The sequence below is a fragment of the Bos indicus x Bos taurus genome, chromosome 10, assembly GCF_003369695.1.
Source record: "Bos indicus x Bos taurus breed Angus x Brahman F1 hybrid chromosome 10, Bos_hybrid_MaternalHap_v2.0, whole genome shotgun sequence".
NCBI lineage: Eukaryota > Metazoa > Chordata > Mammalia > Artiodactyla > Bovidae > Bos > Bos indicus x Bos taurus.
Window position 1 is genome coordinate 55,328,830 of NC_040085.1, and position 15,780 is coordinate 55,344,609.

Genomic DNA, 15,780 nt, shown 5'->3' on the forward strand with positions numbered 1-15,780 from the left:
CTTCTACAGTCAAAGCAAAACTAACAGTGATATATGGTCTACGATGTGACAACGGACAATTTTCCCGACCATGTGGATGAGACTGTCCTATAGTCCTAGTACAACTGCAGTCCCCATGATGGGACTGAAGAAATGAGTCCCTCAGTCCCTAGGAGGTTTTCCAAAACCATGTAACACTCAGCAAACATAGATAACATCTTCTTGGCATGTACCAGTGGTGGAAAGGACTCAGATAGCAATTAAGACAGAAATAATCAAGGTCAGCTGTGAACTCAAAAAAAATCCAGACAACCATATAGTCATGGGTCAGAAATAATGCCGAAGAGTCAGAACAAAAGATCTGTTGCCAAGTAGCACTAGGTATGTGAGGTGTACTTCCTTGGTATTGTAGTCTGTGGTCTTCAGTGTGTTTCTTCTCATAGCATCTTGGTGGGACTTCCAGAAGACCCATTTGGAAAAACTTTCAAACAAACACTCATAGATAATTTTGATCTCTGAGTAGAATTTTATTAGAGTTTTCAGATCAATTGTGTTTCTAGAGTAGAAAATATTATAGGAATAGTTCAAATTATTAAATTTTAACTGACATTTGACAGTTCTTATTTGATAATGCTTTAGCTAGTTTTGGTAAAGTTTTGAATTTGATAATGAATAAAGTACTAAGCTGAATTTGTCGAAGGATGTGTAACTTTTAGAATAGAGCGGTAAGAGGCTTCCCTAGAGTTTCAGTGATTAAGATTCCATGCTTCCACTGTAGAGAGCACAGTTTTAATCCCTGATTTGAGGAACTAAGATCCCACATGCCTTGTGCCCTGCCCCTCCACCCCCCAAAAAGAATAGAGCAATAACTTTGGGCTTATCTGAGAATACAGATCTTCTCAGAAATGTAAATTTTCCTGGGCTGTGATACCTCTCATGTCCCGTGATGGCTGGACTATAAACATAAATGTCAGTTTCACTTTTAAAAAAGGATATTTGGTCTTCTGGGAGTATTTATTTATTAGATGTATTTATTGTACTAGATGCCTTTTCTTTTAATGTATCCAACTGTAAATTTCTTATCCAAATATGTGAGATGTAGGCAAGTTTTTACAAGACAACTTATTCAACTGATTGAGTTAGCATATAGGAAGTTCACTTGTCTCTGTTGCTATTGTCTATTACATGCATGTAATATAAATATAAATTTGACTTGGAGAATATTAGTGTCGTATGAGATACTTATTTGAATTTTGTTTAAAGAGACAGCTATTGGAGGAAAGAGAAGAGTATGTAAGGAAACTACAGGTGGAACTTGAAGAAAAGTACCAAGATACCCTTGTGATGGAAAAGGACAAGTGGCTGAAAGAACACGAAAGTAATATTAAACAGCAGGTTGAAAACGAGGTGATATTAGCGAAAGAACACTGGGATAAGGAACAGAAAGAGGTGTGGGTTAAAATTTCTTTCTAGTCACTATGTTTAAAAAATGTATAGTACTAACTGTTGAGAGATAGCTCTTCCTGAACTGACATTATTTTTAATAGCCAAGTACATATCCAGTATTCTTGCCTGGAGAATCCCATGAACAGAGGAGCCTGGCGGGCTGTAGTCCATGGGGTCGCAAAGAGTTGGACACGACTGAGCAACTAACACACACACACAGACAGACATATATAATCATTCATTTTATATCTTTGAATTGGGCTATTTGCAGTTTATACCAGTTTTATTTTTTAAAACTTCCCACCCCTTAGCTCTTTAGCTTAATTCAGGAAATGTGTTTTGAGGGGTACTTTTTAATTTTTCAAATGAAACAACAATCAAATTTCAAATTTCAAATTTTCAAATTTCATATTGTGAAATGATTCTGATAACTCGAGACCAATATAATTAACAAATACTTAACATACACTGTGGATTAGAAGATAGAACTAATCATTGGGTAGGCTTGGAAGTATAAAACTTCTATTAACCTCTGTAGCAAATGAGGTTAAGAAATGCTCATAGTTTCCAAGAAAATGAAGAACCAAATTATGATCTTAAAAACTTAGTTGGAAGTGAAATAAGTTCTCAAACTTATTTAAACTGGGTTCTTTTGTCCTTGCTCTTGCTATTAATTTGGGTTGGGGCTATCTCAAAATGGAATCGTAGACCATTGTCCTGTCTTTTGACCTTCCTACTCATCTCCCAAGCCTTCCCTCAAATTTCATCAGTCAAGTGCTGGCCCCTGAAATTCCTTCACTAGTCATTTTTTAATATAAAAATACATTCTGGAGTGTATCTAGCCATGTATCTATAAAAATACAGATGTCACAAAACAAATGTCCTATTTTTAAATTACTGCAAATTGTTTTTTAGTTGGATTTTTTTAACCAGTTATTTACTAGGTGGAGGAGTGAGACAGCTATAATGCTTCTGTGAGAATGTCAGGAAAGGATAAATCAAGTAAAGCAATACAGCCAGAAGCTGTGGTGGCCAGGGAAGTAATCTGAAAACCCTGGATACCCAGGAGGTGGGAAACAGAAAAAAGGAAAAGCAAATTTTGCTATTTCACAATTTTGCCCACTACTAATTATGTTTGGGTCCATCCTACTATACTGCTGAAAGTCATATTATTAAGACATTCTTGCAATAATGCCCTCCTCTTGAATGCACAGCTGACTCAGTGCTGCTAAGTCACTTCAGTTGTGTCCAACTCTGTGTGACCCCATAGACGGCAGCCTACCAGGCTCCCCCATCCCTGGGATTCTCCAGGCAAGAACACTGGAGTGGGTTGCCATTTCCTTCTCCAATGCATGAAAGTGAAAAGTGAAAGTGAAGTTGCTCAGTCGTGTTGACTCTTCGCGACCCCAGGTAGGCTACTGCAGCCTACCAGGCTCCTCTGTCCATGGGATTTTCCAGGCAAGAGTACTGGAGTGGGGTGCCATTGCCTTCTCCATGACTCTGTGCAGTTTATTATAACAAACAAGATTCTAATGTGTTCAAATAAGTCAAACTATTTTTTAAATTGTTCAGTTTTAGGTTCATTAATTATACTTAACCCATGCCTACTTTGTGGAAACTCTGATATTGATGGAAAATCATGTATTCATAGCAGAGATTTTCTTCATTTTTTTCCTTTTTAATCATAGCATCATTGTAGTGGCAATGTGAAAGTTTCCATCTTGAGAGCAAGATTACCTGATCTTATACAACATACTTAAATCTCCCATGTGATTTGTGTCCCGTAGATAAAGTCAAAGAGTAACTTTCAGGATTTCTGTGAGGATATGTTCTCACTGACTACATTTCGAAACCTCACGTGATTACTGCAGCAATGTCTAGATGGTTCGCAAGCCATCTGTGGATGCTTTTTTGGCTACTATTAACTCTAGTTTTTGCTTATTTGAATATTTTTCTCTTCATGTGATTTTTCTTCTGAAAACAGATCAAACAAGAACTGATCCAACAGCTTGAAAAGGAGTGGCAGTCTAAACTGGATCAAACTGTAAAGGCAATGAAAAAGAAGACCTCAGATTGTTGCAGCCAAACGGACCAAGAAACCACCACTGATGTTATTTCCAAGAAAGAGATGGCAATCATGACAGAAGGAAAGAAGCGAAAGATCCAGCAAAATTTAGAGCAAGCGAAGGAGACAGCCATCAAGGGGGACTTGAAGAAACTTGAGTTTGAACTGGAACTCAAATATTGTGAAAATATTGCCAAACAGGTAATAGGCAGGTTTACTATAGCAAAATTATTGGAACTGCCTAATGAAACCTATAAAGTGCTGCCACTGAACTTGTTCATAAATTTATACTTCAATATTTTCTGCACCCTAGGGTAGAGTAACAATCGTATGTTCTAAAATTTTCACTATATTTCTGTCGCAAAACTGTCGACTCTCAGTTTTTCTATATATTCTTTCAGTGTACAAAATGTTTGCTCCTCTGAGGTTGGTCTAAATATTAAGATGACTGAGGTTAATGCTGATGGTTTGACATCTGAATGAAGCACAATTTACTTATGTATCTTTCGTATCTAACTGTATGGAAAGTATTTTGCTTAAGTAGTTATAAATAAGTAAGCTTAAAGTGAATAAGATATTTAACAATATTTGTATTGAGACTTGAATCTGGAAGCCTGCCCTTTAAATACAACTTTGTCTAAATCCTGTGGCCAAAAAGTGGTGTCATCACCTCCCCTTGGAAGCACTCAAAAAGGTAGCTCCTTTTTAACTGGGGCCTGTTACTTGCTTCCAAGAAAGGTCAGACAGAGAAAAGCATAGCTCTGTGTTAATGGAATAAAGCTGAGTTATTATTTTGTCAATATTATCTATTACAGTGATGCTTAAATTTTTTGTTCTCAGGATGTCTTTACAATTTTACAAACTGAAGACTTGAAACAGCTTTTCCTATCTTGGTTGTATATATTTTTTTAACTGTATTGGAAAAAAAATGTAAGAAAACTTTAAAAAATAAGAGTCCTCATGCACATTTGCCTTTGGCTGTCAGGGAAGTGACACATTATATAGTGTGTAGCCTCTGGAGAACAGTACTATATACATGTGAAAGAATGGGAGTGAAAAAGACAAAGGAGGTCCAAATATTTTGGTAATTTTGACCTCAGAAACCTGACAAGGTTTCTAGCCCTCAGAGATCCTCGGACCTTAATATAATATTATTTATTATATATTTTAAAATTTTAGATCTGTTACTTAATGTAAAGTCTTAATACCTGAAGTAAAATTAAAAAAAAAATACATACTCTGCTTTTGATAAATACTTGAAGTTCTGCCTATCTGTTAAATTGTTATACATGATTTTACAAGGGATCCTGAAAGTATGGAAGCATAGGCAAGTGTATGTAATTGTATTAAGGACATTTTCAGTCAGTTAAAAAAATAATTTTCTCAGCTGTTTAAGTTTTAAACAGAGTTAATAAAGTGTTTTATTGGCAAAGAGACATATTTAAGGGTGCTGGTTTTGTATTTATATAATTAAGATCTTGTGAAGAAAAACAAAAAGCAGGATGTTATAGAAAGGAAATGTTTGCAGTAACTTATGAAGGAATATAAATTTCTGTAGGAGTTTTATCTTTTCTGCATGTTTTTAACTCCCTAGAATTTACCTATAAATTTATTTAGCATCTTAGTGACAAATTCAGCCCCTTACATCAACTCTGCTTTTGTGTATATATATGGTCATATGTATATCTTGATATTTTGAAAAAGGCAATAGGAAAGATTATTTAATAAATGATCTGTGGTAACCTGTAATGGATTTACAACCAGATCACCCTCATAATTCAAGCCTTATATTTTTGCTTGACTTGAAGTATCCCCCTTACTTTATAGTCACACATTCATCCTTGACAGCAAGAAAAATTGCCGAGTGCAAGGCTCTAAACTGTCTTGGTGCATTTGCCTGTGTGCGCATGTTGATGCGTCAGGCACGAGGACTGAGATGGTGGTGGGTGTCCTGATCGGACAGAGGCCAACACCAAGCAAGCTTCCTGTGTTTCTTCTTTTTCACCCTGAGATGAATAAAAGTTTGTTGGAAGTGGGAATTTGTATAATTTTCTATTAATGGTGGTGGTGGTGGTTTAGTCACTAAGTTGTGTCTGACTCTTTGCAACTCTATGGACTGTAGCCCACCAGGCTTCTCTGTCCATAGCATTTCCCAAGCAAGAATACTTGACTGGGTTGTCATTTCCTCCTCAAGGGATCTTCCCTACTCAAGGATTGAACCCTGATATCCTGCATTGCAGGGATTTTTCAGGTGGATTCTTTACTGACTGAGCCACCAGGGAAGCTCTTTCTATTAATTGTAGTGGCCATTAAACATGTATAGTTTTCTGCTTCCTGGTTTGGCACTTGCATGGGCCAGTATGGAACATTTAGAACAGAAGGATTGAATTCACTGCTGGGATAAAGGTTGGGGGGGGGACGACTTGAAATCAGTTTACTCCAGTGCAAAACAGTGTAAAATACACAGGAAATCATAGAGGCTTCCTGCAAATGGGATCTTTCTGAAATTGTATACCTTACTTTACCTCCCTGTCTCTTGCAATTGCTCTCCTGAAGGTAGAAACAGCTGTGCAGAATGCTCGTCATCGGTGGCTGGAAGAACTGCCAGAGCTCGCAGAGTATAAAGCACTTGTAAGAGCAGAACAGAAGAAGTGGGAGGAGCTACAAGAGCAGTCAGTGGCCAAACGGGTAAGAGCTCTCCTGGGAACAACCTTCTCGAGGACCTCATCTTGGTCCCAGGGACTCCTACCTGCTCACAGCATTGTGGAAGGATTACATGCGATAGTGCCTATTAAGCATTAGCTCAGGACCCAACTAGTGGGATCTGTTCTCATCAGTATCATGTAGTTGAGGGGAAGAGAATGTGTTTCAGAGTCAATGAAACTCTCACAATCTGGGGACCTACCCATGGAACAAAATCTTTTTCTACTTTGCCGTATTTTTAGGAGAATCAGAGAGCAGTTAGCTATATATCCTTTCACACATGTAACTGTTGTTTTATGTGCTGTGTCAGTAGTCTTATACTTTCCTTGGTAAATAATCAGCACTTCTTTCCAGAGATGTCATGTTGCTTGACTAGAAGTATCAGGTATTACAACCATTTGTAATTCTCCCAACTTACTTTATTACTATAAACCAATTCTAGTCAGAATACCAATAAACTGAACTTAGTTTTGAAATTTGACACAATAATTTGAACATTTATTTGGAAAACTGAAAGGGCTAAGAAATTTAAAATATTCTGGAAAAGAAATAGTAGTCCAGCCCTAACACTTAATAGAATATATTGGAAAGCAACAATTCAGACAGTGTTGAGTCACAAAAATAGAATTCTTTTTCATTCAGTACTATACAGACTTTGAAGATAGGTCCAACCACGAATAAAAACTTAATTGTTTCAAAACATGGAATGAGGAATTATTCTATATTAAGTAGTCTTATGATAGCCAGATAGCACTTTGGAAAAATTGTTTTCCCGCCCCAAACATCACAATAAACTCTAGGTTGATTCAGAAATTAAGCATTTTAAAATGAAAGTATAGGAAAATTAAAAGAAATTGAATATTTCAGATTTGCATCATAATTCGGCAGTAAAGCAACAGGCACAGTAGCAAAGACAGATAAATAGGATAAAATATGTACACCACTTAAAACATTTTTGTTTATGTAATAAAATTAAAAGAGGGGATAATAAAAATAAGGGAAGTAAGTGAATCAAATAGAACCATTATATGTGATAAGAAAAACAATACAAATTTATGAGAAACAATCTATGGATAAGTACCCCAAATATATGGACATACAGTCTTCATGAGAAGTCCAGAAATACCAAGTTTGAGGTGCTATTTTATGCCATATGTTTGTATCCTCTCTTAACTGTAATACACAAAATATAATAGATTGCAGTTTCAAGCATATATTGTCACAACAATTTTGGAAAATAATGTATGTAATAGACATTGTAAATGAATCATATATTGTATTCATAGTCTTATATTCCACAAATTACTTAAGGAATAATTCAGCATAAGTAAAAAAAAAAAATCTGTTTCAATATTTTTCTCAAGTTATATGGTGGTACCTGGATGTTCACTATAATATTCTCTGTATTTTTTTAGTTGTTGTTCAGTTGCTAAGTTATGTCTGACTCTTTACAACCCCATGGACTGCAGCACTCCAGGCTTCCCTGTCATTCACTCTCCCAGAGTCGACTCAGACTAATGTCCATTGTGTTGATGATGCCGTCCAACCATCTCATCTTCTGTCACCCCCTTCTCCTCCTGCCATCACTCTTTCCCAGCAACAGGGTCTTTTCCAATGAGTTGCTATTTCAAAACGGAATTTAAGAGGTAGAGAGAAAGAGGAAACTCTATGATGATGTACATATGTCTCTTAGAGTTCAGAAGTTAAGGATAAGTTCCGTAAGAACACAGAGTCCTGAATGAATATATGTGAATGTAGAAATACAGAAGCAAGAGGACCGTGTGTTGCTTCTCAAACTTTGAACAGGCATGAGAATCACATGGAGGAGTTGTTAGAGCAGATTGCTGGGCTTTGCTCCTAGAGATGCTGATTTGATGGTTCTAGAATGAGTTAACATGTTGTAAATCCTTCCTCTAAGCCAATGAGGTAGGCAAGAGCCAGTTTTTCAGCACTGGCTGAAAAGTTCTTGTAAGATTAGAGGGATCCATCAAAATCTGTGGAAATTTAAAGCCAGTTTCCAGAATCCAAAAGTAGTCAAGTTGGTTCAGTGGTTCCTCAACTTTGCCGCACATTGGAAAAACTTGAGAATCTTTAAAAAATGTTGCTCCCTGGCTCCCACCCGTAGGCTTTATGTTTTAATTGGTACAGGGTGTGGCCTGGGCATCAGTCAGGATTTTTAACAGCTCCTCAGGTGATTCTAATGTGCAGCAATGTCAGGAAGCACTAAATCAATTAATGCTGCCCAATTCTCCTGTAAAATTTTATAGGAGAGGTTGTATAGTTTTGGTGAGGTTGGGCGAGTCACTCAATTTCCCTGGGACCTGACCCCTCCACCCTAGTTACCTGTTGATCATTTCCAGGCATTCACTGTGACATGCCCTGTTTTCCTCCTTGGGAAAGGAAATATGTTTCACATTGCTACTGAATTATTTTACTGGTGGTAAAAGAATTTTGCTATGAATTCCTTTGTAAGGCTCATCTTAGATAGTGGGTTCCTTTAGTAAACTTAAAGTATGATTCAAAATTTTTGACTTATATCCAACTATTTAGGAACACATTTTATTGAGTAAAGATATATAACGTGTCTAGGAATCTATATTGGAGAAGGAAATGGCAGCCCACTCCAGTGTTCTTGCCTGGAGAATCCCAGGGACGGGGGAGCGTGGTGGGCTGCCGTCTATGCGGTCGCACAGAGTTGGACACGACTGAAGTGACTTAGCATAGCAGGAATCTATATAGTTGAAGACATTTGCTATAATTGTGTAATAGCTGAGAATTAAGGAAGCTGACCCTCCATCTCCATAGCCACAGTGTATATATGGTATTATATGGTATTGGTTCATAGTGGTCACCACCATCTAGGCCAGACCAATTCTTCTTTTGCATTTGTATCCTTGTGGCTTCTCTGATTTAGTCCAGGGAATATTAGAAGTGAAAGGAACTTGAGGTTATCATCTAATCTGCTTGTTATAGAAGACAGTGTAAAACAGATGAAGAAATTTTCTAAGCCTGTGCAGCCAAGAGTAACAGTAAATACATAATATTTTCTGAGTCGTATTGTTTGCTATGCTCTGGACTAAGTGCTTTAAATGAATTACTTACTTTTGTCATTTAATCTTAAAAAATCTTAAATAATTTTTTGCTTATTTAAATAATTTAAATTAAATAAATAAATAAATTATCAGATGGGCATTGTAATTGTCTCCAGATTATAGATGAGGAAATTGAGGATCAAAGAAGTTGAGGAATGAAAAGTTGTTAATTTTAGCAGTTTATCTCCAGAGCCTATATTATATGAGGCTGCCTCTGTAGTCCAAGTCAGGATTTGAGCTAGAGCTCAGGATTTTTGTTCCCCTGTTAATTTTTGCTTGTGTTCTATTGATGCCTATGATCTACTCGTCCTGTTATTCTGTTACAAAGAAAAATTAGATTAATGAAAAAATGACTTTTCTGTTTGATATTTTATGAACTGATTTAAGCAGTAGAATTGCATTAAAATACATTATGTTTGCCAGCAAGTTATTGTTCAGGTAAGTGTTACATTCTTAAAAATAGTAAGATTTCCTTATGAGGCTGCTTTTTGCTTTACATAAAAGATGATTTATTTTTGGGCGGCTTAGATTTGAGATAGCATCTGTATTAAAATACAATTTTTTTTCTAAAATTAGTTTCAGATAATTATGTAATTGTATATTTTTTGGTCACTTTAAATTTCTAGTTATCCATATAGAAATGGATGTTTTATTTTTTAATTTTAAAATTTTATTTTTGTCTTAAGTAAGACAAAAATATTAGATGATTTAAAATGAGGGCAAAGATCCTCACATTGAGTGTAATTATATTTTAGGACCAGCTAATGTCTTATCTCGGAGAAGGCAATGGGACCCCACTCCAGTACTCTTGCCCGGAAAATCCCATGGACGGAGGAGCCTGGTGGGCTGCAGTCCATGGGGTTGCTAGGAGTCGGACACGACTGAGCGATTTCACTTTCACTTTTCACTTTCATGCATTGGAGAAGGAAATGGCAACACACTGCAGTGTTCTTGCCTGGAGAATCCCAGGGACGGCGGAGCCTGGTGGGCTGCCATCTATGGGGTTGCACAGAGTCGGACACAACTGAAGTGGCTTAGCAGCAATATCTTATCTAAATTTACTTTTTCTCTTTAATTTTGATTTTAAATCTCTTGTTTGACAAGTTCAAAGATTAAACCAAACAGTAACTTTAATTTTTTTTATTGATGAAAAGAATCATAAAAATTTTCATTATATATTGTTTTACCCTTTAGATATTGTTTGCTGTTTCTGAAGCTAAAGAGAAATGGAAAAGCGAGGTTGCAAATATGAAGAAAAATGTCACACCTGGAAAGGAAATGGAAGAGAAGATTCATTCTCTGCAGAGAGAGCTTGAGTTAAAGAATGAGGAACTCCCCGTGGTTGTCAGGGCTGAGCTGGCAAAGGCCCGGAGTGAATGGAACAAAGAAAAGCAAGAAGAAATCCACAGAATTCAAGAACAAAATGAGCAAGATTACCGGCATTTTTTAGATGACCATCGAAATAAAATTAATGAAGTGCTTGCTGCAGCTAAGGAAGATTTTATGAAGCAAAAGACTGAACTACTTCTTCAGAAGGAGACAGAATTACAGACGTGTCTAGACCAGAGCCGCAAAGAATGGACTATGCAGGAAGCCAGGCGGATCCAACTGGAAATCCATCATCATGAGGAAGACATCCTAACTGTCTTGGAGTTTCTCTTAAAGGACACACTGAAGGAGCAAGCCAGTGGTTCAGAGAGTAAGCCTCTTTTGGAACTCTTGTCGACTTGTTCTTCGAAATGGATGTCTGTGCAATATTTTGAAAAACTAAAGGCCTGCATACAGAAAACATTTCAAGATATACTCTCCTTACTTATAGAAACTGTTGACTCAGACTGGGGGAAGGTATGTTCCTGATAAGTGAAAAGAGCTATGATACAACGTCATGTATGATTATTGAAGTTGCATTTGGTATTTCTTCCTTTCCTCATTCTCCAGTTTAATAGATGTGAGACTTATGTTTTTACTTGTGGTTTAAAAAATCTCTAGCAAATTCAAAGGATTGCAATATTTTATTTTTTGCCCCCAAAACTTTGCTCCTTCGTAGTGCCACAAATATGAGCAGAGCTTTTATTTTCTAGATATCTTTTTTTCCTAACAAAACAAAACAAAACCCATGCTGTTCTTTGTAAGGACCTCAGATTTCAGAAATAGAATAACTGTCATTCCTAGTTTTGGGAGGCATGACAACTTTAAGAAACATGCATCGTATTAAACTAGAACCTCTAAGGAGTTTGAAAGCCTATTGCTTACCCTTGAATTTATATCTCGTGCAGGCAAAAAAACACTGAGTCCAAAGAATATTGTTATAGAAATAAACAAGTAGAGGTACGGTTTAATCACACAAAACTCTGAGGCAGAGTTTTGTTGGTATACTTTGTATGTGCATGTAGAATGGATTAGTTGTATTCTTTTCATTGTATAAGTATTCTCTGACACCAGCTTTTAGTTTGTGTGGAAGATCTGATAAAACCAAAGTCTTGCTGCCTTATCAATAAAGACATTAGATATACATGAAAATTCCAGAATGGTATTCTAGCCATTGTGAGCAGCCAATGTTAACATTTGGTATTTGAGGTAGAAAAAAATGCCAATATTGTAAGTTTTGTCTGATTGAAAAGTTGAAACACGAGTTAAAATTCATTAAAATATTGTGATTAAAGATTTTCAAGGCCAGGATTGAGTGTTTGGTATTAATACCTACTGAAAAGAATTACAGGCTACAGAAAAGAAAATCTGAGTTCCAATCCCATACTTAGTGATATCTAGTTTATTACCTTGGGTAGTCATTAAATTATAGTTGCTCATCTGAAAAATAAAATACAAATCCCTGGTCTAATTCCTTGGATTTTGGTAGGATACAAATGACACAGCTTGGTCTTTCTGCATCTTGCATTTGAAACAATGCAGAATTGTAGATCCAAAGGAACCTGAAAGGTCAGTCTACCCCATCCCAATTCAACCCAGTTGATATTTTTATTCTTGATTTCACAAAGATGTTACTGCCTAATAGTTACTTTTAGTGTAAAATTCACTGGGCAAGACAAATTCCCTTGAATACTACTAAAAATACTTTATTGAGAATTTTTGGATAAAGTATATAATTAAGAAAAATTATTTATGGCAACTTAAAGGGTAAGAAGTGATGGGAAGATCATGTTACATGCTTTCAAGTTTGCTTTCCTGAAGCAAACTTTTGTCTACTGTAAAAGTCAAGAAACTCACAACACCATTCTTCTAATGTTAACATATAATCAAACCTGGGGTCTTTTTATAGGGCTTATAGTTGTGCAGGCTTCCCAGTTGGCACAGCAGTAAAGAATCTGCCTGCCAATGCAGAAGACACAAGAGATATGGGTTTGATCCCTGGATCAGGACGATCCCTTGGAGAAGGAAATGACAACCCACTCCAGTATTTTTGCCTGGAAAATTCCATGGACAGAGGAGTCTGGTGTGCGACACAGTCCATGGGGTCACAAAGAGTCAGACATGACTGAGTGACTGAGCACACATAGTTATGCGAGCAGGATAAGATCCTCTGTATGACTTTATGTGTCTTACACATATATGGAGACAAATTCACAGAATTTGGCTCAGAACTTAGACTTCTGCAGCTTATGTTGAGTGGGATCAGATTCCGTTCTTGGGAAAAGGGTGACTCTGAAATGTCTTATTTGGCATTTGTTACAGAAATTTGTCACAGAAGAGTAGTACTCAGCCTTCTGCTGTCTTAGAGTTAACTCTGCTCAGGACCTTGAGATAAAGCAATGATTAAAAAGCAGTGATTATAAATTTGCAATATAAGTGCCGTAAATGTGAAGAACTATGATTTATAATTAATTAAATTTGTGGTTTTTGAACTTCTCATGAAACTTAAGACTGGAAAAAAGTGATCAGTATATATAAAACAAGTCCTCATTAAAATTACTTAAATGTCAAGATTTAATTAAAAAAATTTTTTTTTCAGCTTTATTGAACTAGAATTGACAAATAAAATTGTAAGATGTTTAAGGTATATATCATGGTGATTTACTATACATATACGTCGTGAAAAGATCTTCCCAGGTAGCACACTGGTAAAGCATCTGCCTACCAAGTAAGAGATGCAAGAGATTTGGGTTCGATCCCTGGGTGGATTCCACCATTTAGTTAATTAACACATCCATCACCTCACCTATTTACTGTACTTTTTTGTTGGTGAGAACAATTAAGTTTAGATTATCAAGATTTTAAATGGTGAGGTTGTAATGAATTAAAAATACAGTTTCCAATAAAATGAATGCCTTATCAAACGTTATTTATATTTATATACTAAGTATATTAATATAGCAGTTCATAATGACTAAAAGAAAAGAGAAATAGCAATTGGAACACTATTTTTAAACAAATTTAAGGATGTATGGTCTTACCACCAATGTCAAGTTAAAACTAAGACAAAAAGATTGCCCCTTTTTTTGCCATCTTGGCTTTTCTCCGGTTCTGAGCAGAAATTGGAAACATTAGCTGCCTTTGGGATCATTTTTTATTACTCCTTTGGCCTCAACCTTATACAGTGTCTTGATTGCCTGGAGTTTGCAGTCTTTGTACCTATTGACCTCTGCTTCTGTTGGGCTGCATGGGTAGCTTTCCTGACAGTGATTCAAAATCAAGGCTTCCAGAATAAAGCATATATAAAGTATTGTAAGTAATTAAACAAGACAGCTTTCTCAAGATCATCTGGTCTGTTTGGTATTCACTAGTTGTCCAAAATCGGAAAATATGTTGCCTTAAAAAAATGTCCCACCATTAATGAGTTAGTAGCTGTGTTGCCAGAACAGAGACTAGAATACAGAAATGTTCAATAAATACTAGTGAGGAAATGGTCTTGTACAAGATTTTCACTTAGGTGAGCCTCAGTTTCTCTCCTTAACATTAGAATTGAACTGTCTTTCCTTGTCAACAAATGACAACATAAAGTACTTAGATACATAGCATACTATGTAAGTTTCAAAAATTTTTATTGTTACTTTCAATTCATGGAAGGCATAAGCTTAGTATTATAAATTTCTAATGAATTTGCTCCCTGTTGCAGTGAAAATGTTTTAGATTTTCAAGAACAATTCTGATTGCTCATGTCAGTCCTATGGGTTGATCACGTTAACTGTTAAAATATCTTAAAATGCAAACAATATCTCCATCTGTCCCATAGCTAGTCTACTAGTCCTCTGTTGGATAACGGTCTGATTTGGAACGTACAATCACAGGAATCTAGCTGATGGTGATGATAGTATTCACGTAAAACCTTAAGAAAAATGTTGATAGTTTAGGCCAGATTTTTTTAAGGCTGTGTTTTCTTTTTATATTTTTAATATTAGCATTTTAATAGGCATTAACTATGAAGATAATCTGTTTCAGAGAAATATGACCAAGATCTCTAAGGATCCTGCCACGGGCAGAGGAGACCCTGGAGTCCAGGCGATGCTTCCTGCGCCTACGTCTGGACACCATGCTCTGCCTTTGGCGGCCGTACAAGAAGCAGAAGCTGGTAATGGGATTCTGTTCCTACTCATCTTTGCAATATCCATAATTCCAGTTCCTGGGGGTTGCTTTGAGGATGAAAGGAAATCAAAGATGTGTACAGTTTTCATGAGTGAACAAATGGGTGATATGACTGCTACTTTATATGTATCCTCTCCCTAGGTTCGTTTTATATTAGAAGACAGGGTTGCTGTAGGCCCTCAAATTTCTTCTCTTTTCATGGTCTTCCCTCCATTCTTGAGTGACTCGTATTATAAAGGTAATAATGAAAATTTTAGTAGAGCGGTCATGTTTTCATTCCCTGGCTTTGTTGAGAAATCAGAGGCTACACCTAAGAGAATTACATAAGAGAATTGCCAAATCACTGAGACTTTTCTATTCAGGTTACTGAAGCTTATTTTAGCTATGTTTAATAGAAATCTTTCTAAAGTGTATTAAATGTTTTCTGATGTATTGGGGGTTTTCTTCAGGTGTAGGCAGTGTTTTATCTCTTCCCCTCTACCACCTGGCACATAGTGAATGGCACATAGTTTGTGTTCCTTGAATATCTGATGAATTAATAATTTATCTTAGTGACTTAGAGTTGTTAGTTTGAAAAGAATTGCACTGTGCTGCAGCCCCTTGAGTTATTCAGAGCTCACTGGGGAATCTGGGCATATACTGTCCATTTACTGGGATTTTGAACTAGGAACTGCTGTACTCCTTGTAAGTTCCAGTCCTCGTAGGACATCCACCCTTTGTAGCCTGCTCCCTCCCTCCACCTACAAACTATACATACTTTTTCTGTTTCTTGTCTGCTGTCCCCATTGTAACCTGGAAAAGAACTAAGGCTTGCCAGAGGAAATCATGTACAAAGTGAATAACCTTAGTTTCCACACTCTCAAATTCAGTAGGTATATTACCAGAGTCCTAGAGAACATCTGCTTTTTCTAAGACATCAGCTGACTGCTATTTCTCTCATCGTCTGACCAGAGACCC

The 15,780-nt window shown here is 36.4% G+C and overlaps 1 protein-coding gene across 8 annotated transcripts in view; it reads left to right on the top strand.

Annotated features, from left to right (window-relative positions):
• Window positions 1-15,780, top strand: part of CEP152 (centrosomal protein 152) — a 101,838-nt gene that overhangs the window by 66,019 nt on the left and 20,039 nt on the right. For 4 of the 8 annotated variants that reach the window (XM_027554064.1, XM_027554065.1, XM_027554066.1 and 1 more), the window contains exons 18-21: window positions 3,410-3,691; window positions 6,047-6,178; window positions 10,480-11,130; window positions 14,680-14,809. In XM_027554064.1, coding sequence (XP_027409865.1) covers window positions 3,410-3,691; window positions 6,047-6,178; window positions 10,480-11,130; window positions 14,680-14,809 — 1,195 coding nt within the window. Of the gene's footprint in view, window positions 1-1,242; window positions 1,429-3,409; window positions 3,692-6,046; window positions 6,179-10,479; window positions 11,131-14,679; window positions 14,810-15,780 lie in introns of all 8 variants that reach the window. The other 4 variants (XM_027554060.1, XM_027554063.1, XM_027554061.1 and 1 more) reach the window with 2 other exon arrangements.